Source organism: Tiliqua scincoides, chromosome 1 (genome assembly GCF_035046505.1).
Source record: "Tiliqua scincoides isolate rTilSci1 chromosome 1, rTilSci1.hap2, whole genome shotgun sequence".
Taxonomy (NCBI): domain Eukaryota; kingdom Metazoa; phylum Chordata; class Lepidosauria; order Squamata; family Scincidae; genus Tiliqua; species Tiliqua scincoides.
The window spans coordinates 246,845,466-246,869,629 of NC_089821.1; the positions used below are offsets into that span (position 1 = coordinate 246,845,466).

A 24,164-nucleotide genomic window follows, 5' to 3' on the forward strand; every position below is an offset into this window, starting at 1 on the left:
CCAAGAACAGAAAATGCTATACAGGGTAGCTGTTAACTGAGGTTCAGACACACCTGCATTTCTCATCACATTCTGTCTAGCTCATCCAGATATTAAGATTTTCAGCAAAGTTATATTAGTGGCACCAGAAGAAAGGAAGATGGCTACATAAAGCTATTTCAAAGTCAGCAATATAGTTTTCAATTCAGAAGTACAGTACATTGTCTGAATTGTCAGCTCTCTGGTTTCTCCACAGAGGACTAATGTAAAACGACAGGGCACAATCTAACCAAGTTAAACACTTTTCAGTCTTAGGCCCCCACCAAATGTGTAGCTATTGTATGGAAAATTACATGAATGAGCACATCCATGAATTTGAACCTGGATTTGCAACCACACATCCACTCCAATGCAGGGGTTCATCTACGTAAAAAGTCATGCTAGCCCTTCTTCCAAAATGGTGCCCCCTATATCCTCTTTCCTACAGGTCCAGCAAAGCCTCCTTTTGTGCCAGAAACAGAACTGCTGTTATAAACAGAAGCACTATATGCTAAGAAACCGGCAAGCTCTATTTTCTTCTGTTTATCTTAAACTGGACTGGCATGGAGGAAGGGAGGCTACACTGGAGCTTCCGATTAGGGAGGCGTGGGGGCACCGGAGGCTCTGGATTGCCACATGAGGCGGTAGCAGTCACATGAGGATGAGTGGCTTCAGGCAGCGCCAAAGCTTTGACTGGCCCTGTTCGCAATACAGTTTTCAGACAAACCACCGTCTGTTGGATCGTCTGAACTGGGCCACAGTTCTCTATCTGGGGAAATTGTTATCATAGTACTTTCATCCTAGTTGAAATACCAAGCAGAAGATGGTTGGCAACCTTCAGTCTCGAAGGACTATGGTATAAGCCTCCAGCACCCAGTATGTCTCCCATCCAAGTACTAACCAGGCCTGACCCTGCTTAGCTTCCAAGATCAGATGAGATTGGGCATGTGCAGGGTAACAGTGTAGAAGATGTGAAATGCTTAACAGCATGCCTAGAAAAAACCTCCAGTGCAACCAATGGCGTCACTAGGGTTTATGTCACCTGGTGCTGGAGGCCAGAATGTCACCCCCATGATGGATCTCCTCCCACACAGTGGGAGGGGCAACACTCTGGGCAGTGGTAATGCACCATTGCTTCCACCACTACTAGTTTTTTTTGGCTATTTTGGATAGGATAGAGATATTTCAATGAGGTTAGTTTCATTACATTCTGCATGACATCATGCATCAAATTATATATAACATGATTATATTATTCAAAAATACCAAGATTTTAAAAGTTTTGGCCAGTAGTGGTGTCATCCTCCCCATGTGCGTCACCTGGTTCGGCCTGCATTCCCGCACTCCCTAGCGATGTCACTGAGTACAACTGGAAATCATAAAGCCTATGAGATAATTATGTTTACGGGGCAACAAGGTAAAGGCATGAAGAGAACTGACACAGTCCCAGAACAAATGAGTTGCAGAATCCTTTGGATAAGTAGAGCTGAAATACAGATAATTACATGCCCTTTCTGCATTGCAATTAGCCCTCGGAGAGGCAACCTTATATACTTCCACTAGAAAGAAAATTCATGCACTGGGACCTAAAAATATTTCATTCGTCTTAGGAGAAGAAATCTTAAAAAGTCATACCCATCACTCCAATCTCCTTCCCATTCTTGATAGCCCCAAGGATTCCAAATTCTGATTAAACATACCTTCCCATTCTTGTAGGGTATCTATTAAAGACAGGGAAAATGTCACAATCACAACCTTGTGTACCTGGGAAGTTCAGTGATGAAAAACAGCAATTTGCTTTTATACCTTCCATGATTACTTTAGCTCCTGACCTTGACTGACTGCAGCTAAAAACAATGGCTGTGAACATGCATGCAGTTAGGGCCCTTAAATCTCACTGCTTTCATGGGGTATAAACAGCCTAACAGTCCACAAAATGGCAGCCAATCTGTCTTGGCTGCATTGTACGGAAATGAAAAAAGGGGGAAATGATACTTGTTACAACACATAACTAAAACAATGACCTGGATGGGCACTATTGTGGTATGGATAGAAGGTTTCAAGCATTTCGTTTCCGTGAAAAAATTTCTAGTGTTTCCAAGCCAATGTAGCCACATATCTTACTTTTAAAAAAGCCATGGTGAAAATATTATGGTCATGCAGGGATGAGGCTGGACAAGTTGTACTGTGAAGCTGTTTGTCATTCTAAAGTATTAGATAAATGTTAAGCATTGTTAGAATTTTTCCTATGGGGATAGAGTTGTAATGTACTTAGAACAGGCACCAAGGGATTTGGCCATGTTGGCAAAAAGATCTCCTCGATCTTGGGCATGAGTGTCAACCCCACCTGGCCACACATATAGACACAGAATTCAAAGGAAGAAATTCAGAGCTTCACATGGATTGCATAATCCTACACGAGGAAAGGAGCAGCAGTGACATGTCCGAAAACAATGCAGTACATTGTAACTTCCTTCAAGAGGGTTCCTGCTTCCTGTGCTTCCAGTTGTGAATAAATGGAAAAGATGATATGCTCCCAGGTAAATATGCCACAGATGCTCAAATGCAATAATCAGATTCTGGATAACATTCTTGGCTCGATACTAACAAGCTTCTCTCCTCCTATACTCACTTACCTGGGAGTAAGCCCCACTGATCCCAGTGGGATTTACTGTTGGGTAAACATGTATAGCATTGCACTGTTAATAGCTTGCAGTATATCCCCTGTGAACCTGCCTAAATATTCTTTTCAGCGGCCTTCCCTGGCAGCCCAATCCTGAGCTGCCCGGAGTGCCCAGGCTCAACGGCACTGAAAAGGGCTGCCACCGAATACTGCGCCTCCCGCTCTACCGCGGGAGGCTCCTAGGGAGAAAGGGACGCTCGTCCCCTTCCCCCGAGTAAGGTAAGCAGCCCAGCAATGAGGCTACTCACTTTACCGTCGACCAAAAGGTCGGTGGTAAGGTAAAGGCGCTCATGTAGGGTGCGCAGCCCTGCACAAGCGCCCTGGATCCCTCCTCCCGCCCGTCTGCCCTCACCAGCCTCCCCCCTCCCCAGAACACCTCCCCCATGCCCCTGTCCACACCCCCGCCTCCCGTTCCACAGCCCGGCAGTCTGGGAGACCACTGAGCCACGGAACCTGGGCCACTGCCTGGCACTAGCCCAGCACCAGCCAGTGCTGGGCTAGCACCAGCGGAAGCCCAGCAGTGAGCTTACGGCACGTTTGTGACTGTGTGTTCTGCCAGAGATCCTCCCCACTGGGCCTTGTGCCGGCTTAAGTCTGATTAGTTTCCCTTGTTAAACTCACAAGTGCAGCAAGCAAAAGTCAGAGTCCAGTCCCAGTCCACAGATTCCAAGTAAGTCAGTCCAATCAGTTAGAGTTACCAAATCAGAGTCTAGAGCCAATAAGCCAGAGTCACAGTCCAAGGTCAGATTCCAGGTAGTCAGTCAAATCAGTCAGAGTATCCAAGTCAAAGTCCAAAGTCATTAAGCCAAGTCACAGTCCATAGTCAGATTCCAAATTCAATAAGCCAAGTCAGTCTCCTCTCCTACCTCCAACCTGCACTCCTTCTACAACCCACACCCCTCTTCCTGCCTCAGGTGCTCCTTATATCCCTGAGGGCCCTATTGCCTTCAAGTGGCTGCAGCTGTGCAGCACTCTCTGCTGGATGCCCAGACCTTACCCTTAAAGGGGCCACTGCTGACACCACATCTACCTCCTTGCCAGATCTTCCGCAATTCCAATACATGGAGCCATGCCGCCAACCACAGGATTGGGCTCCAAGTTCCTCTACTCTCTGAAAGCAGGTGGGTGGTAACCTAGGAAAGGACCTTTTCTGTTGTGCTACCCTACAGGTGGGATACTGTCCCTAGCAAAGCTTACCTGGCAGTAACTTAGATTATCATAAGGAAAAGGCTTTAAAGAAAAAGTCCTGACTCATTTAATAAGATTTTTCAAAAATATCCACTTTCATTCCTGGAGGTAAATTTGTTTTGTAATACTGGTGCACCTTTTTAACCCATTTCTGCCTGGCTCACAGGTGTATACATTTGGTCCCTGTTGAATATATGTGACATTGGGCAGAAATGACGTAAAAATGTTCATGTTTTTCACTGTAACCTACTCTGTCATTTTTGGGTTGGGTGGAATATGAAATCTCATAATAAGTAAAAAGAATACATAGCACTCTCTAAACTTAAGTGTTGAAAAAAGTCCACTACTGGAGATCCAAATGCTCATCTCTGTTTGATATGAGACCCGTCGCCTGATCGAATGATGATACAGTATGGTGGTGACCTATGCTGACAGCTACACAAAATGGTGTGGGTTACACTTCACAGCCGAAGCTCAAGCTGCCAGTATATGCTTTGTATACACCCAAGTAAAAGTTCAAGAGTTCAGAGCTAGATGAAGAAGTCATTTTCACTGCCCGCAAGGCTTCCCACACATAGTGCCTTCTGTTGCCCAAATGTTAACATTATTTTCTGCTGTGGGGTGGGAGATCAATTCGGCAGAAATAAATAATTCCACACTTGAAAAGAAAGCAAAGGATTTACTGCAGTCAGCAGCTCTGCTTTCTTGGTGAGGGGAGTGTTTATTCCTCCAAAGCCATCAATTATGGCACTAATATCACCAATGTCAAAAGCAAGGGCCAAGTTGAAAGTGACCTTAACTCTGTTTCCCAAACTTTTTTGGCTATTAACCTAAATATAGGTTTGTTTTTTCCAAGGCAGCTGAGTGCAGTGGGGGGGGGGAGCACTACCAGCAAGAGCAGCAGAAGGAGAGCCAAAAGCAGCTGCGTGGCAGATGCACCTTAGGCTGCCAGGCCCTGGGAGTGCTTATCTGGGTGCCTGGGCAAACTACAAATCCCAGCAGCCTACAGACTACAAACATTGCAAACTACAAATCCCAGCAGCTTTCATTTCACTTCCACCTGGAGACCGCATTGAAAGGGAGCAGCCCATCACTGAGCCGCACTGCTGCCCTGATTGCTACCGTAGCTTACCTCCAATTCTGTCATGTGTGAAAGAACCTCTCTCTCCCCTGCCTGCTTCTTGTTAGCTAGGAATGAAATCATGTTAAAAGGCTGCAGTCTTAGAGACACTTTTCTGGCAGCCGCATCACACCTCAGAATGCACTTGTGGCTTCTGGGTAGCACCCCATAAAACTTTGCAGTCCCGCATTTGGCACCATCTGCAATCCTTTTTATTGACCCTCATCTAGTCTTCTCCTGACTCCTGGAACTAATTGAATACTTTTACAATCTCATGGGCAGTCCAATCCTAATCTGCACTGGAATAGGCAGGTAGCTGGCCTTCACTGTATCCAGCACAGGGTTTGAGTGGATCCTGCGCAACTCAGAGTAAGGGGATTTATTTCCCCTTACCCCATGTTGCATGGCAGCCACCTCAATGGGGCTAATTGGACCTGCGCGAGTGAATTCACTGGCACTGATCTGAGCAGCCTGGTATAATAGCTCAGGATCCAGCCTAAGTGCACAGTGTTCATAACCCAGAGAAACGGTCTGCCATCACCACCTTCTGAAAATGGTCACTGAGACGGGAATGGAATAACTGGAGTGCAATGCTCCTAGCTCCCAACTCAACAGCCTATTCAGAAGTACACCATGTCAATGGCACTGAAAGGTCTTGGAGAATTAGCAGGGCTACCCTTCCCCTGTTTCCCCACCCCCCTGCATAAGTCAGGGCAATCAAAGTTATTTGCGTGACGGACCCAGACTTGAAACCAAACTGAAACAGATCCAGATAATTCGGATCTTGGTGTATTCAAGAATATCTTAGTATGGCAGCCACTTGAGCACCTTGTCCAAGAAGTTGATATTTGAAACTCAAGATACAGTCCTCCTCAAGGTTCAACAGAGGTATTCTTGAGGAACAGCCACAACCACCTCCTTCAACATGCCTGGAGCCAATTCCACTCTCATGGAGGTATTAATTCCCTCCTGACCAATCAGCTTCTGCTACCTGTCATTAGCCATGAAGGGCAGCCCTTTCCTTTTAGGCAACTTCTCCTTCATGGACACAAGCTTCATGGGCACAAGCTGGACCATACATCTCCCTGGATACTCTTTACTCCCAGAGAAGTGCTGCTACTTCTTACAATAGTTATTTACCTTGCATCACTGTCTCTTGCTACATGATATCAATCCCCCAGTGCCATGTGACATGCAGAGGGAATTTTGAAATGTTGCAGGCTATCGTTGTATTTAATGCAATCAGTTTTGCTCTTGCATCAATAGTTTATATCTCAGAATTAAATTAACTCCACAGATTCAGCCTACAGAAGGCTCCATTCATTTAATTTGTTTTGGTCTCTTAAAGCTTGCCTGAGACCCTTTTTCTAGTAGCGAGTTATTTTCTGCAGCATCACTGGCTGAACCAGTGAGTGTTAACTAGGGGCTCAGCATTTCAATACTTTGCTTTTAAGCAACTCAGTGGTTGCATCGCCTTACTAACTTTATTATCCTTTTACTTCTACGCAAGAATCCCTGAGTTTCAGAACATTCAGGAAAACAGGAAGCAGGACTGAAATTATGAGATCTCTGTCACACAGCATATCCTAGATTAGATTAACGCAAAGCTACCTTCTGATCCTAAAGGCACTAGATCTATGAAAACAGAGGAGAGCAGCAGGCCCTCCGCCAATTAGGAGAAGGTGGAAGGAATGGGACCATAAAGAACAGCAGGAAATAAATGTTATCTTTCTTACCTCTGTGGCGTATGTCACAGTGTAAGCATGACCTTCTATGATGCCATTCCTCAGTACAGGGTTACCTCTTGATTGCTGAACAGAGAAAGAATAGCCATCATCTCTCTCAAAGCACTTAGAAGCAAACGTTCATTTGATACAAAAAACACACCTTCCAATATTTCACAAATAAAAACAGGGTCACTTGTAGGGGGGTGGGTGGGGTTAAAAGCACAGGCTAGTAGCTCAGCACTACTGGTTGGCAACCTTCAGTCTCGAAAGACTATTGTATAAGCCTACAGCATTGGGTATTCCCAGGCGGTCTCCCATCCAAGTACTAACCAGGCCTGACCCTGCTTAGCTTCCGAGATCAGCCGAGATTGGGCATGTGCAGGGCAACATGAGCACTGTGGCTTGGGAAATAATGGTGGGCAAACAGCATCTTGATCAAATGTGCAACAAGCAGAATGTGGGAACTCATTTACTAGGAGGTAAACCCTACGGAACATGGGCAAATTTGCATGACCTTCTTTCTGATCAGACTCCTTAAGATCCAACCAATTGCTCTGGAGTGTTCCCAGATTTCTGGAGAGATTTCCTTTTCTCCCTTGGATTCTACCCACTACATCCTGAAAACGAACAGCTTCTTCTCTTTGCTGTTACACAACAGCAAAGGAATATTTGCTGTCCTACACATAATCAGTGGAGAAGAACTGTGTGGCTCCCCTGCACATGTCCTTGTATATTACGTGCATTTGCTAGCACATATTTGTCCCATGCACAACTGATATACTTCCGTCCAGATTTAAAATGCTACATACATATAATAAACTGCTCTGGATGTGATATGGTCCTTGGACAGGAGACAAGGTAGTAAAAACTTCCTTGCCCCCCAAATTTTGCATTTAATATATTTGGCGTGTGCCTGACAGTGACCATTCTGGTGCAAGATTGGTAAATGCAATGGTAAAACGGAGATGTGCCCGCATACCCCAACTTCTGACTTACCCCACCAAGAGTGGTGCACCCCATGAGGCAGTTTGAGTAGACAGCTGCTTTTATTATCTCATTTAGATTATCAGGGGGTTTCTGAAGGTTAAACATCTTCTGAATCCCGCCTGTGAAGTCCACTAAAGCTTCTGAAATGTGGCCCCAGTGCAAATTCTGATAGGAACCTCGCAACCTTGTGAAAAAAAGAGAGAGATGCTTCAATGAGTAAGAAGCTCAGAGCAGAAGAAAGGAGTTTTTAATGGTTCTTATATTAGCCTACAGAAGACAGGATTGGTTCTGGTGGACAGAAAGAATAAAGCCATTCACATGTTAATCATAGAATGTTGGGGTTGGAGAACCTTAAAAATCATTTAGTCCAGACCCCTGCTTGATGCAGGAAACTTCTATCACATCCCTGACAGGTGTCTCTCCCGACACTGCTTGAACACCTCCACTGAAGGACAACCTACTGTTGCAATTGGACAAACTGATTCAGCGCTGGACAGCTCCTACATTTAGGACATTTAGCCTAATGTTAATTTGTCGTGTGATGTTATGGTGATCCATACATGGACGCACATCGTCATGAGATTTACATGCATTCATTGTAAAAATTAACTTTTCAAAAATAATCACACGCCTTGTTGGACCCATGCCCATTTTGTGTCTGATGCACACATAACGGCCAATCTCTACACACATACAGTGTGCACATAGTTGTACACGTGATCTACATTTGAGATGCTCAGACTGTTGGCTTTTAAAATGAACACACGGTGCAGCTGTTCGCACAAAAACATCTGTAGGAATATACAAATGCGTGTGGGTGTTTGTGTGTATACGCACACGTACATGCATGCGCGAATGCCATGTCATGTGTGAAAAGTTCTAAGATGGAGAATATATCTCTGTACTGCTCTATGCATGTTGTGTGCATGAATAATTGTGCATACAAGTAAGGAATCATGGGGATACTGTACACAGATTTTCAGCACCCTGAATGTGGACAGGGCTTATGAGGAGCCCCATTCATAGATGAAACTGTAACAAAGTGGTATAGTGGTTAAACTATGAAGAATGTTAGACTGGGGAGATCTGAGTTCAAATCCTTCATTGGACATGAAGCTCACTGGGTGGTTTTGTGCCAGCAGGTATCTCTCCACCTAAGCTACTTCACAGAGTTGTTGTTGTGTCTGTTGAGGAGTCCCTTGCAAGGTGTCTGGAGGAAGGGTTGGATAGAAATGAAATGAATAATAATCAGGCTATTATGATTCTATTATGTTTTGAGAACGGACTGCTTATTACAGCACAAGTCACTGCCAGATCGCAACAGCTGTATCTGGATGAGCCACTCAGGACATTTTGCATCCATCATGGGTGCGATCGAGGGCATATGTGTAGTGGAGGGTAGTGCAGCAGAAGCCACATGCTATGAACAGACCCCACCGTTACTTAAGTGGGAAAACCAAGTGGAAAACTATATTGGAAAACCAAAGCTTGCATTGCACAAATCAAGACATCAAATCTCAGCTATCTTGTCTCTTTTTTCTCTTCCCTTCGCCATACCTTTTTCTGTGCTGCTTCGCATGCAATATGTTGGCCTCAACCTATATCCCCAGCTAAGTCACCAATTCAATGCATCAAATGACTGTTATTATGAAGGAAATTAATTACTAGGTATGCATGCAAAGACACAACCCCTTTGCTTCCAAGACTCCTGCCGTGTGGCTACAACACTGCCACAGTTATTATAAGGTGTAAAGATTAACAAATCATCAGAGCAATTGCTCTGAAAAACATACTCCTTTGCTTTCCTTTTTTGCAGTTCAACCTTGAATGCGTCCCTAGGCAAGTGTTTGTACCTTGCTGAATTTTGCAAACACACACACAATTCTGGAATGCTGAAGTAACATCCTTGCCAGCATGTTTGCAGTCCTCTGAATTTAAAAACTACTTGTCACTGCTGAAAGCAGATCAGACAGATAGGGATACGACCAAAGAGTGGAATTAAACACCACAGGATCTATGTATGATGTGGGACCTAATCTAAGATAACTTCATTTTTTGTTCAGGTCATTGAATGTTCATCAGATAGTGGCATGTCTGGTTACCAAAAGGTATCTTTCAAGTCCTGTTTTCTTATCTTGGATGCTTGATCACAAATGGGGGGGGGGGGGAAGATGATTCAGAAGTTACTGTAGATAACAGGAGTGCATGCCATTAAAAACCACAGTAAGTACACTATCTGAACAGTGAACAGAATCACAAAATGAAATCCATGGCTAATTGTATTTTAAAATAACATTCCCAGCCTCAGTTGACAAGAGAAGAATTTCTAGTGTGCACTGGGGAAAACTCTCTTGGCTGAAAATCTCATAAACAGCATCTCTTGCCATCTTAATGTAATTGCGATCTGGCATTTTCTGGAATGAAAATGCTGTTCAACAAAATGCTACCCGAGTCAACTCTTTCTAAAGTACATCTCAGAGTCTCCAAATCAGCATTTTGATATCTACCTTTATCATCTGACCTTCTGTGTTGCTGTTCAATTCTCTTTCTTATTACTGGGGTGGACAAATTGTTACTTTGGAGCTCTGTGTGTAGCCTGAGCTGCTCAAATCTGGTTCCATGGGAATTCAAGAAAAGTGTGGTGCATACGGTCATTGCTTGTGAACCGGGGGGACTGGGATCATGAAAGCATCACTCACCCACAGTGCACTAACTCTGCCCATGGGCCTGCTTGACCCGTGCTTAGTAAATGTTATGGTCAAATACAGACCTACCCATGTAGAATACCATGCTCTGACAGCCATACCAAATACAATCTTGCACTCACAACAACCCTGTGAGGTTGGTTAGGCTGAGAGATAGTGACATGTTCCCCGTTGAGTAGCCTACCACCCTCTCTCCTGTTCTGAACCCCAGAAGTTGTAGTACAGGGGTGAGGCAGAGGCACATGACCTACCTTCACTGGTCACTGGGGTGGTTGATTGAGCTTACAGGAGATATCCCTTCCCTGGTTCCAAATGAGAAGGTTGCCCTGGGAAATTGCCCAATTTGTGCCCCCCAAAATGAACTGTGATTGATTTGGAGGGAAACTGCCAGCTGGGAAGCAGGGACAGGAGCCCATTTTTTCCAAAGGGCCTTCCTTTCAGGGGAACCTTGGATAAAGAAAAGAAATGCAGAAATAATGTGGAAAATATGTCCCATGTGAAAGTCAGGGCACAGAATCACAGTACAGTATATGACGGAGAAGTATCCTGCCCTGGGAAGGGCAAAGCCTTGGAGGAGGAAAGCTCCCACCCCTGTCAGCAGGCAAGTGCTGCTGAGATTTTGGCAGACCCAGGACGTTTGCTGAGGGACGACTGACAGTGCAGGAGGAGGGACTGGTGTGGCTTTTACTACAAAGACAACCTTAGATTGCACTAAACTAGTGGTTGCAGATCCCACATGAGTTGAAACCAACAGATGTGACTCACAGGTTTTTTACCTGAGCCTAGTCATGGCACATCTATCCATTCCAGAGATACAAAGAAAACTTATATATATTTACTTGGCATAGGCTTTTTCAAGCAGGGATGGCCAGAACTCATTTTGGGTGCGTGGGTTGACAGAATAGTAGTAACCATTGAGAATAGGCAGTCGATCGTCTATCACCACATCCACCCAGTCTCCATAATACCAGAGCTGGAAAACAAAAGAAGAAAGGATCAATATTTCATACTTACTTGATCAGCATGTGTACTCCTCCTGCAAAAGCCTTAAATAGGAAGCTTAGAAACTACCGTATGCGTACGGCATATTCTTGGAGCATTCAGACCAGCTAGCATATTCCCAGGCTCAGATAAGCCAAAGGATATGCCTTAGGGCAAATGACTCCACATGCTAACACAGAGAGTAGCCCCAGTGGCTGCTCCTCTTTCGGTCCAATCCTACTCACTCCTGCACCAGCAGAACTGTGCTCAACCAGCACACGCTGTTTCAAAAGTGTGCTGTAAGGCTCTCTGCAACAGCACAGCGTTTAGCAGTGCCGGCAGGAAGGCCAAAGCCTTCCCGTTGGCACTGGCAACCACAGGTACATCTGCTGGATCAGGTAAGTCCAGCGCAGAGGTAGCGTTGGGTGGATGGATCAGCCCCGGGTGTGGGAGGGATCAGCGCTGCCTCGCAAGCCGTATCCCATCCCCCTTCCTGGTGCCTGATCCCCCAACACGGATCGACACGGACTTGTATAGGGGTGGCACAGGTCTGAGTTGACTCACTGCAGTTGCTGGGACTTGCCCATGGCTATAGGACAAATGTCCCCTCGAGGAAACAAATGTTCCCTTTCCCCAAGGAGCCAAAATTCCCCTGTGAGATGCAGCAGGGGCTGCACCAACACTGCTGCATCACCGTGAGGGAACAGAATGGGGACGTAAGTCTCTAGTGTCCTACTGTAGTTGCCCTTGCCCGTCCATTCAGAATTCTGTGTAGGCAGCAACAAAAGTAGCTCTGTTTGTCGAGTAACTCAAGAAGAGAAAAAGCAGATGACTAGTGATAAATATTTTAAAAAATGGAGCACTTGTTTGTGAAGCTTTTGAAGTGTCATATTGTTTTTGCTGTGTAAAATATTGTTTTTATCTGTCAGTGAGCTCTTTCAGTAGCAAGTAAAAAATAGCTCTTTTGTTGTTTTTGTATGTGTATTGATATGTAAGTATTTATGACTTGAGCCTGAATCTTCAAAGTTCATGGAGAAGTCTTGGGCTAGTCACTGGCTTCCAATAGAGCCTACCTCACAGGCACGTTGTGAGAACAAATGGGGACCTGAGCTTCTTGAAGAAAGGGTATAAATATGATACAGTGGTACAGTGGGGGGGCAGGAGGTCAATTGCCCCGGGCTCCACCCATTCAGGGGGTGTCACACCAGCCACTGCCAAGATGGCGATGGCTAGCATGCATCCAAGACTGTAGAAAGTAATAGCAAGAGTAGCAGATATTTAGGAGGCTGTTGCTGGGGGCAGGGGGGCTGATGCCAAGTTAGGGGTGAGCAGGAGGGGGCTTGTGCTGGGGGAGGCAAAGGAGCAAGAGGCAGCAAGTGGACAGAGACTATGTTCACCTTGTGCAAACCTCTGTCATATCAGGGCCGCTGAGAGAATTTTATCATCAGTACAAAGATTCCTTTGGGTCTCTTCCCAGAGGTGGAGGGGGTGGGTGAAACCCAGCAGGTGAGGGTGGCAACAGGGACATGCAGAATGGGGGCAAGGGGGTGAAACAGAGTAGGGGAAGGGTGGTGACAGAACAGTCACGGAATAGACAGAATGGAGCCCAGCAAGGTGTTGCAATCGCACTATAAAGCACTTTGTGACAGTGTAACTGATAGGAGTAGGAGACTTCCTGCTGGTGCTGGTATGCAGAGCTATGTTTGTAAGAACATGTGAATCTGGCAAGGGGGAATGGCAGGGGGAGGGCAGGAAGGGGATGTAATGGGTTGTGGAAGGGCAGTGATGGGGGGGGCGGGATTGGTGACCTGGTGTGTGCCATATCCTATTCCCCTTCCCAGGTTGATCTGCAGACATGGATCAACACAGACTTGCATCGGCTATATAGCTGGTGCAGGTCTGAGTTGACCCATGCCAGTTGCTTGGCTTACACCTGAGAAGGGCACAAATGTCCCTTTACTTTGAGGAGACCTCTAGCAGCCAAAACGCCCCTGCAGGATGCAGCAGAAGCCACGGAGAACTGAGGTAGGATTGGGCTGTGAAAAGGTTGCAGCTGCTAGTGTCAGCTTATCTGACCCATCACAGTGGAAGCATAGCTTCAAGCCAGTAAAAACAATCAAGCTGGTTTCATCTTTTTTGCAGCTGATTGGCAGAGAAGTGAAGCATAGACATGGCAGCCCACAGGAGCAGGCATCTTTCCAGGCTCGTTCATGGGGGAGGGAGTGTTTTTTTTTCACTCCAGCCAGTGAAAGCTCCAACCAGCAGCCAGAAGCATGCACCTGTTCTGGCCTGTTGACTGAAGAGATTTAAGGTCAAGACTCTGACACACCTTTATGCAGGATCTGATGTGCAAACACTGCAGGAAGAAGGTGGCCAGAGTGCAAACAAGATGTCTTTCAAGAGATTGCAGCAACTTAATCCACATACTGGAAGATTTCCAAATGTCAAGAGTAAAGTTCACCATGCTATTGAAGTCCTCCTTTTATTTGGTGATTAAGGCAGACTTTTGTGCTTAGCACAGAGAAAAGTGTGTTGCCTACTGAAAAGCTCCCAGGATCCCTTGGGCGATGGAATTTGTTTTTGTTTGTTTAATTTAGTTTTTTATAACTTGTCAGTCACATGGTCTGTGAAAACAGCATACAAAGCGGTCGATAAACCAATAAAATCATTAATCAACAAAACACCAATGAAAAGCCAATCAGCAATCATGGATCAAGCAACATCAGCCAAATCCAGCAGGGTTTAATAAATACTTATTTTATATTAATGTTTAGAAGCCAAGGGGACCTCAAAGTGGCATCCAAAGAGCAATTCACAATAAAAATTCAGCAAAATCAACTCAACAAATATTAAATACCACTGAAGACGCAGAGCAGCATAATGTAAACAATGAACAGCAGTGACACCTGCCCCAAACACATATTCAAACCAGTGGGAATTAACAACCCAAGCCTATGAATGTCTACTCAGAAGTAAGTCCCATTAGAGTCAATGGGGCTTACTCCCAGGAAAGTGTGACTGCGCTGTAAGTCAAGAGCTTCATCCAAGCATCAGCAGAAGATATGTCTTTTCCAGGCCTGCCCTGGACATCACCTAGATTCTGGGGGTCTCACAGAAGTGGCTGAGCCATTTGAGTTCATATGCAATCTGGCGGGTTCACTTACTAATTAAACAAGGACCACTGCCCTGCCCCCACGCAAATGGTAGAGGTGTAAGGCATACCTGTTTGATTGGCTTTTATAGTTGACCCTCCCTTGATTGGATTCTGAATAGTACCACTCAGGTGTGCTGCTGGTTACATGGTGACATTCCTCTTACTAATTGGCAGGCTGATTTGGAGAGCTCAGACACACTGTCTCAATGCCACCACTTGGCCACCTGGATTTAAGATGCAGACATCTTTGTTCCACACCCTCAGGCAACCCTCAGCACCCCCAGTGGGTGTTTAGTTGGAAAAGCCAAAGTTGGCAGTGAGTGAGCCTTCCCTGACTGGGTTCTCTCTCTGTGCCTGGCTGAGTTAGGACGATTCATTGGTGAGCCCAGTCCATTGGAATAGTCTAGCTATTGCCATCATGAATTGTTTTTATTCCTCCCCTGATTGACCTGCTTTTTTGCCTACCCCAGACAGTTTGAAGGTTGTGCATGTCAGTTGTAGCTGACAGGTATGGGGTGTGGCTGAGAGCAGGAATAGGGATTTGGTGTGCACCCTGAGATAAACAACAGTCATTGGGGGAAATTTGAGTCTATTTGGAGAGACTGTCAAACTCAGAGATGCTGGCTGGTTGTCACTTAGGCTAGGATTGCAAAGCTGACCCCAAAAGATACGCAGCCTGGCAGAGGTGGTGAAATTCAGCTTCCTCTTTAAGGTCCCAATTGTACTGATGCCTACCACCACCAGAATGAGCTTTCTGGGGGTGCTAGGTACTTTCCAACTGTTACAAAAGATCACACCACAGCAAGCCATAGGCTCCACTTGCCAGCACATACCAGATGCCCACCAGGACAGGTAGAATTGTGTAGGGGGCAAGAGGAAGGCAGAGGGTGTATGGAATGGAGTGGCAATGGAAACAGGTAGGAGGGCAGGTAGCAACCAGTAGGAGGGGCAGTTTTGGTGGCTCACACCAAAACCTATCCCCCTTCCTAGTCTCAATCCACTTTTCCAGATCCACTTGGACTTGTGCCAGTGCTATTGCTGGCTTTGGTCTGAGTAGATCCAGTGGGCCAGCCGGGGCCCTTCCTTGAGGCGACCTCTAGAGACTAATCCCCTCCCCACGACATTCAGCAGACCCCACGTTGGTGCTGCTGGACCACCACACAGTGAATTACAGTGGACTGGGCTGCAATAATCTCTAACCACTCAGTCAACCAGTTTACAAAGTCATAACAACTATACAAACTATATAGTAGGTCACCATTCACTGGTCATTCACTGGTCAGATTACAGGGGGGCCAGAGAGGGCCTGGGCCTCCCAGCTCTTGCTTTTAGAAGATTACAGGGAAGGGTTGTGTTCAGCTAAAACTGGGGAAATTGGGGATATGGCTTTTATTCAAGGCCTATCTACCTTCTCCATCATAATTCAAACACTGTTATCACTTGGTAAATGGTCATATGCACATTGTCAAAATGTTCAGTTGCCATGTATATACTTTCTGCCCTATTGATTCTAAAACAGAACACAAATATTTACACTATGGGCATGTAATGCATTGGTATGTAACGCCAATATTTTCAACTGACTAAGAGCCCAATCCTATGCATGTCTACTCAGAAGTAAGTCCCATTAGAGTCAACGAGCCTTATTCCCAGGAAAGTGTGGATAGGATTGGGTTGTAAAAGGACTAATGCAGTTCTGAGCACATTTTTGTTTGTTACATTTCCTCAGGAGAGCTCAGAAAAGCACACATGGCTTTTTCCTTGGATATTGCACATCTAATGATTGGCCAGGCCCAGACCCCTGTCCCTTTAGATATAAAAGTACACCAGGTGCGTAGTGATCAGTAGGCTATTAAAGCAGCACTTTCTGCTTCTAAAATGCCTTTGGAAAAAAAAAATGTAAAGTAGCAGCTCTGCCACTGAAATTGAAAATAGGCTTTTTATCTCTTTGAGGAAAAATGATGCATCCTTGCGAAGTTGCATGAAAACTAATTACCAAGCCATGCTGTGTTAGCATCAACTTTGAAGAGATAATTTAAGCATGTGATGTACAAAGATGTGTGATTCAGGGGATTTTGGAGTGCTGGTTTTTGTTTGCTCCGGTTTGATTTTCTTGTTAGAAGAAAAGTAGCAACAGGTGTATCGAGTTGCTGATAAGAGAATAGTGGAAAATGCATTCAAATTCCTTAATAAGTCTCACTTCTGAATAATGGCATGTCCCTAAATAATGCTTATGAGGCTGCCATGAAGCGATTCCTTTTTTAACCTTCTCTCCTAGAGAAAGTATTGCAAAGCCATAAATTGCTGGGACCAAATGCACATGATATTCATTTATCGAAAAGATTTCTATCTCACTCTCTCAGGCAAAAAACTTCTCTGAGTGACTTAACATGATTTAAGACACAACAATAATATCTCAACAACACAACATAAGTAAGAATAAGAATCATGTGGAGTAAATGATGAAAGCGAATCAAACACCAGCTCATGCAGAATGACACTGTAAACTGCAGGGGTAAGAAAGATTCATAGTCTACATCTCCAGTCCACATTCTGTTAATTGAACAGATGATCAATGGTTTAGAATTAACATTTTTCATGTCCCGGGAGGGGCTTTGTGAATTGTTATACATTTTAATCAAGATGTTATAAGAACATAAGAACATAAGAACAGACCCACTGGATCAGGCCATAGGCCCATCTAGTCCAGCTTCCTGTATCTCACAGCGGCCCACCAAATGCCCCAAGGAGCACACCAGATAACAAGAGACCTGCATCCTGGTGCCCTCCCTTGCATCTGGCATTCTGACATAACCCATTTCTAAAATCAGGAGGTTGCGCATACACATCATGGCTTGTACCCCATAATGGATTTTTCCTCCAGAAACTTGTCCAATCCCCTTTTAAAGGCGTCCAGGCCAGTTGCCATCACCACACCCTGTGGCAAAGAGTTCCACAGACCAACCACACGCTGAGTAAAGAAATATTTTCTTTTGTCTGTTCTAACTCTCCCAACACTCAATTTTAGTGGATGTCCCCTGGTTCTGGTGTTATGTGAGAGTGTAAAGAGCATCTCCCTATCCACTCTGTCCATCCCCTGCATAATTTTGTATGTTTATGTATTCTGCTGGCTGGATGTGTTTTTTTCCAGGGAGGGGGGCATGTTCATATGACTGGTACATTGCAAAGGCCAGTGGTTGCAAGCAATAAAGAATCAATGCCTATCACCATCAACAGCTCAAAGTTCTGGGGTTTTGGTTGAACACATAATTCAAATTGATATACCAACTTACGTTACATACCCGAAAATGAAAAATCCCTGCATATTTATGTCGAAATCCTTGGCCTCCAGGAATCACATTTTTCAAGAACCGCCGTTGTAGAGTCAAAGAACCCAGAGCGGCTAGAACCCAACAGTCAGCTCCAGGACAATAAGAGACAAGATGTTAGAATCCTTTGAATTAGTTTCGTATGTTCCACAACTGCAGCAAGCAGTCATGCCTCCATACTTTGTAATGCCCTGGTATGGAGTGCAAATGTTTCCAGCTTATACTGATGCTCATCCTACCTCTTCCACTGTGAACATGTTATGTAGTGCTAAATACCTCTCTAACAGAAATAGTTGTCCACTGCCGTGAAAGGATATGAATAATGCCAACTCTGAACTATAATGCCAACTGCTTCATAGTGCATATGTAGAATTTCCTTAACATGATTTCTCTGAGAACCAGGACGTGGTTTGGGAGTTGGACATAGACCTGGAAGATCCTGGTTCAACGTCCCCACTCAGCCGTGAAGCTTCCAGGAGGACCTGAGGTCAGCCACCGTTTCTCAGCCTCACGTACCTCAAAGAGTTGTTGTAAAGACAAAAGGAGAGAAGGAACTATGTACACCACCCTGACCTCCTTAGAAGAAGCATGGCATGATGCTTCCTCTAGACAAACAAGCAAACAAATAAATAACATTTTAGGCCTTGCACACAAATCTCTTACTTGATTGCTTTGAGGTTTCATGGCATGCAAACACACACATACACATCTCAATACTGTCCTGCTCTCCATTGCGGCATTTGATGATGCATTTCAGAAAGAAAAAAAAAACAGGAGACTTCTCACACATCTCCCCAAATATCAACTAGTTTGGACCTCTAGTATGCAAAAAAAAGGCCAGAGACAAACCCTCTGATTACAACAGAGAGTTGTAGACAGAGAGTTTTGGAGTGACCAAAATGGAGCTTGCAAGCAACACATGGCTCTTTGACATATCATGTTCGGCTCTCAGAAATCTTCTGAAGTTTAATGTTCATGGCGAGTAAATTATATATAAGAATTTAAATGCTTCTTAAATATTGTGGCTCTCCAACATCTGAAGTTTCTCATATGTTGCTCTTACATTAAGCAAGTTTAGCTATCTCTGGTGTATATAAAACAGGAACCAGAACAGCCACTTGGGGAGAAGATCAGTAACTGATGAACATAAGAACATAAGAACAGCCCCACTGGATCAGGCCAAAGGCCCATTAGTCCAGCTTCCTGTATCTCACAGCGGCCCACCAAATGCCCCAGGGAGCACACCAGATAACAAGAGACCTCATCCTCATGACTCACACATCATTTTTTTTCTACGTTTTGCTTCTATCTTTTTCCCTATCACTATCTGCTTTGCTGACATGTTGCCCTGAGCATCCCAGCTATGTGTCAACTCGCAGTTTTCTGATTCTTAGCCTTCTGCCCTCTTTTTAAAAAGGACAACTTAAAAAAAAATGAAAGAAAATTTTTTTTTGAGTCACTATCAGAGATCCTATTATCTACCCTACCTCCAAGGATCACAACTGCAGGGACATCTTTGGCTTTGTGTTTTCATTCTGCTTCCATATTCTGACTGTTCCTAAATAATTTCACTCCTCCCTTTGCAGTACATCCAAAACTGCCACAAATGGGCAGCCCTGTGGAATGTGCAGTAGCAGCTCCTGGAGGCTCCTCCTGGTAAATGCCCCCCGGGGGGCATGTCAAGGGTTGGGAGGTAAAAAGCAGGAGGAGGTTTTCAGGGCAGGGAGGGGGAGGACAAGGGCAATTTGGGGGCAGGGGGTGAATTCCAGCAGCAGCAACTTGTGCCAGGATCCTATCTCCTCTTTTCTGAAACTGTCCCACCACTTTTTGCTCCTCAGACTTATACCAGATATATAACAGGTTTAGGTCCAAGGAGACCCATAGGCTAACAGGAAGCCTATGAAGAAACAAGGGAACAATATATTTCCTTACCTCTCCAAGGCCTCCCGAGAGCCCCCACAATGGATACAGCATGCACTCCATTGGCACAGTTGCATTGTCGCCAATAGAGGGGGATTGTATTGGACTGTAGATTAGGGAACTCCTATTGCAGGGCTGCTTGGGGCAAAATCTCATTGTATTCAGTTAGATTTGTCTTCTGGGGGGTGCAATTGGCAATGCAGCCTGAACCAAATCTAGCAGGCTTTGGGCTTAAGGTACAGGGCAGGGGCATTTAGTTGAACTTTTGCTAACTGGCATTTATTTGGTTCTACTGTACAGTGTAGCTTGAGTTACATGTACTGCATTATTCTGATGGTTTGGTGTTAGGTGCTTGTCATTTTCATTTTCATTTAGTGCCTTTATATTGTACATATTTGCACTTGCTTTGCTATCCTCCCCATAAACCAATAAAGCATTTGATGTGTTCAGTTACAGTTTGGAGTCTGTGGTCTTTTCTATCAGTTCAGCTTACCCACTGGGATGTACAAGGACTCAGTTTTCAATATCTAAGCAGTCTATCATATAGAAGTTTCACTGTTCTTGTTGCCATCATTGCTTTGTATTTTCTCCATTCTTGCTTTGCTGGCATCATGTTCTCTTCCGTTGCTATCACTATATGATCCTTTACTTTCCATCTCTGCTCTTTCATCACTTTCCACACTATGTTTCCCCTTTGTTTCCACTTAAGATTCTCCATCATATTGTGATAAATTAATATTGTCTCTTCCCTTATCTCACCTTACTTCCCATCACACACATCCGCTGTTCACAAGCCTGTTAACCACCTATTCAATTGCCCACTTCCCATTCATGCGTTTTCCCTGGCCACTTCCACTGACTCCTAGAACAGTCTATCACCATGCCATCTCCTCCATCTTCTCTTTCAAATCCCTCCTAGTCAAAATTCAATATTTTCTGCAAAACATTTGCTTCACAGTTCATAGATTTCCCTAATCTGCACATTCTCTGCTACCAGTTAATACTCTGTCAGGTTTCTGATTCATTTATCAAGCCCTAGCACCCATTGGTCTCTCCCCCATTTACTGCAAGTCCGCTAGACAGAAACTGGGAAAATGCAATGAAGTACGTGCTTCAGTTTCTCTTTGGAATCAATAGGGCTTAAAAGTGTTTAACTTAGGCTGGATTCTGCCCTGGATCATAGCAGGGTTCTCCTCAACACACTTCTTTGTTGTAACCCCATGTCACTAGAATAGGGCTGTTGGAGTTAAAGAAAACCCTGAACCAACAGCATCAGCAACAAAGCATGTTGCTTTGTTAGGCAGATGTTAGCTTCCTTATATATTACTGCAAAATTGCAGACATAAGTAGACATAACAGTAGACATGAGCCCATTAACAGAATTTAAGCCTTACCTATGCGTCCTTGTTTAATATCAAATCTGCTTGCATCATCCACAATTAAACTGGGATTACTATGAATGTCCTTAAAAAGAAAGAAAGAAAAGGATGTTATGAATTTTGGCCACTTCACGCAATCAGTCTGTTATGTGGGTTTCTTCATGCCATTTGATGAGCTTAATTTGGCATCTGTTCAGTTTTTCAGTCTGTTTAAAAGGAATGTGGCAGCTCCTGTGCAGACATGCATGCAGGACTCCATGTCTCCTGGCTTAAATAAAGAATTATAATCATGTGCAGTTTCTTTGCACATGTCATCTGCAGAGCCCTGGTTTGCCATGGTGCAAGAAGAGGAAGACTAGCAAAAATGGAGCAAAAGTCTAGCAAAACTGGAGTATGGTAGAGTATAGAAACTAGCAAAGAGACCGGAGAGAGCAATGAGTTAAGTAAAGCAAAAGAAGCAGGAATGGAAGGAGGAAGAGGGGAAGTCAGGAGAGACCTGGTATGGAGGAGTGAAAGGAGAGATGAGAAGAAGACAGCAGCAAGGGGCTAAGCCCAATTAGTAATAGGAGCATGGCTAGATTCTAAAGACAGAGAATGTGGATCCTGGGCAAAGGCACAAGGGGAAGGAGAGGAGTGCCCCCAAGAATGAGCTGGTCCTTTGGTGACCAAGGTCAGTGAAACAGTGGCACTCCAGCTGGCTCCAGTTGGCCTGAAGATAAACTCTCCCTCACAGTTGGGAAGACCCTGAAGCCCTTGACCACAGACTCCTCCTGAAGCCCCAAGATATACCAAACACCCAGAAGATCTCAGAACCAGGACTGCTGAAACTGCCCAAACAGATATAACCAGGGCCTAGGAGAGGGGGGTAAAGGGGGTAATTTGTTCCCCAGCCCAGGGTCAAAAAGGGGGTCCGGGAGCCAAAGGAGTGGGTTCAGGAGCCAAAGGAGGGGGCCCAGAAATTTCCTGGGATCTTACAATTTCCTATCTACTCAGACTGGTTGCCTGCATGGGATGCTGGGGACACTACCATGAGTGTGCAGCTGCAGGTACTGGCAAGCCATATATGCTGGGCCAAGGAAAGCATATATGACACTCCATAACACAATGTCAAATCTGGGAGGAAACAGTAGCTCTTGGGCTTGTGCATCTGCTTACCATGAAGGAGTGCATAGGAGCTCAGGAACACAGCTGCAAGACTACAGCTACAGCAGAAGCAAGTTTTGGTACACACAAGACACTTTCCATTCTAGTGTGAGACTAAATATGATGATGCTAATTTTCTGTATGATTTTCTATATTTAAAAGATTTTTGAGAGACTTACAAGTGTTTTCAATTTTCCATTATTACTGTATCTAGCTGCTGATGCCATATGGGTGAATAGACCTGGGTTCCAAGCACTTTTCCAGTTGTCTCTATCCTCCCCCCACCCTGTTTCGCCCCTCCCTGCCCCCTTTCTGCTTGCCCGTCACCACTCTCCCCTGCTCTGTTTCATCCCTCCCCCTTTGCAAAGGGGTCCAAAAGGAATTTTGTATCCCCTGATAGAATTCCTCTCAGAGGCCCTGGATATAACCCAGGGAGGTGGACTGCCAGCCTGCCTGTGACTTTGTGTTGATCATTGTGAAAGTCTCCAAGTTTCTTTTCCCTCTTTTTTTTTGGATTTTTCTGCTATAGGTCACACATACAAAATAAACCCCTTCTGTGCAGAGCACCCTTGCCCCATCTCTTCTTTACACATAGCCTGCACAACCTCTTTGATGTAGAGGACAGCTACTTTTTGGGGAGGGGGAGGTGACAGCACCTGGAAAACATTATATAGAACAAGGTTGTTGGTGCTGGGTACAATCCATGAGAAAGTTCTCCTGCGTAAATTCCATTGAAATTAGTGGGTTCTCCTATTCATTCCACTGGGGCTTGAACAAAACCATTTTTTCCTGACCTAGAATAAGCTTTTTGGTGATACTAGAGAGAGAATCACATTTGTACTGGAATTGCAGCTCAAATATACTTAGCCGGTTGTTCGCATATTACAATGCTTGATGGAAACAGAATACATGTGTGGCCTAGCACTTCCATGAATTGCATGAGTTGCAATGTGTAAAGATATAATTTGCACCTTTTGCCTCTGTGGGGAAAAATTACTAGTAACCATCTCCAGATGCAGAGAGGACTCATTTGTTACACCTGTGAAAAGATGCACACATCCTGTTTTTGTACAATGCAATTCACATCAAAGAGTGAAAGTTTGAGGTCACTTGCACATCCTAGTTTTGCCAAGAGTTGTAACATGGGAAGTGACCCAAAGATTAAAAACAAACCAAAAAAAAAAGTCTTTGTTGCTAGATCTTGCTCATTGCAACTAAAACCTCTGTCAGTTCATTTGCCTCCACAGTTCCACTTTCTCTCCAAGTTCCTGGATTAGAAAAGCAAAGGGGGAGTGGAGTGGAAAAGAAAGTGTGGCCTCGGGCCAGCCTTGAACAACTGAGCAGCCATCTACATACCTCTTCTACCCCAATAAGCATTGTAGATTGTGCCTCTTCCACATACTTCTAGCAGGAATGGGGAGGGAGCCCTGCCACAAGTAAAATAGCCACATGCATTGGCCTGAAGGGTCCAGTGGTCCCTTTCAGTCTTTGCCATAAATAGTACAAGCCCAGGGGACTGAACTGTCATGGCTTGTCCTTGGGCAAATCCAGATTCATCCATGTATACTATGAAACCTTCAAGATGATTGGGTCACTGTTACTGGCAGTTTGATATCTGTTTAATCATGGTTCTGTATTATTTCTAGTTGTCTTTCAGCCCGAAGAGCTATTTCCTAACATGAGAAATGGCTCTTCTCTGTTGCCCATATTACCAAATAAGGGCCCGATGTGTTTTTCATGCGGGTCACCAGGGCATAGAGCCCTTAGGTGCCACCCACTCAGTATCCCTGAAATGAAAGTCTGCTTGTTTGCTTCTATTCAAACTGCTTA

General features: G+C 44.7%; 1 protein-coding gene across 1 annotated transcript in view; it reads right to left on the minus strand.

Moving 5' to 3' along the window:
- The window catches only part of CAPN13 (calpain 13), an 87,797-nt gene that overhangs the window by 57,866 nt on the left and 5,767 nt on the right, over positions 1-24,164 (minus strand). Inside the window, exons 2-7 of the mRNA XM_066623297.1 lie at positions 21,207-21,276; positions 17,866-17,984; positions 11,268-11,401; positions 7,733-7,907; positions 6,746-6,820; positions 1,654-1,739 (exon numbers count right to left, since the gene is read on the minus strand). Of these exons, the coding sequence (XP_066479394.1) occupies positions 1,654-1,739; positions 6,746-6,820; positions 7,733-7,907; positions 11,268-11,401; positions 17,866-17,984; positions 21,207-21,276 (659 nt within the window). The remainder of the gene's footprint in view (positions 1-1,653; positions 1,740-6,745; positions 6,821-7,732; positions 7,908-11,267; positions 11,402-17,865; positions 17,985-21,206; positions 21,277-24,164) is intronic.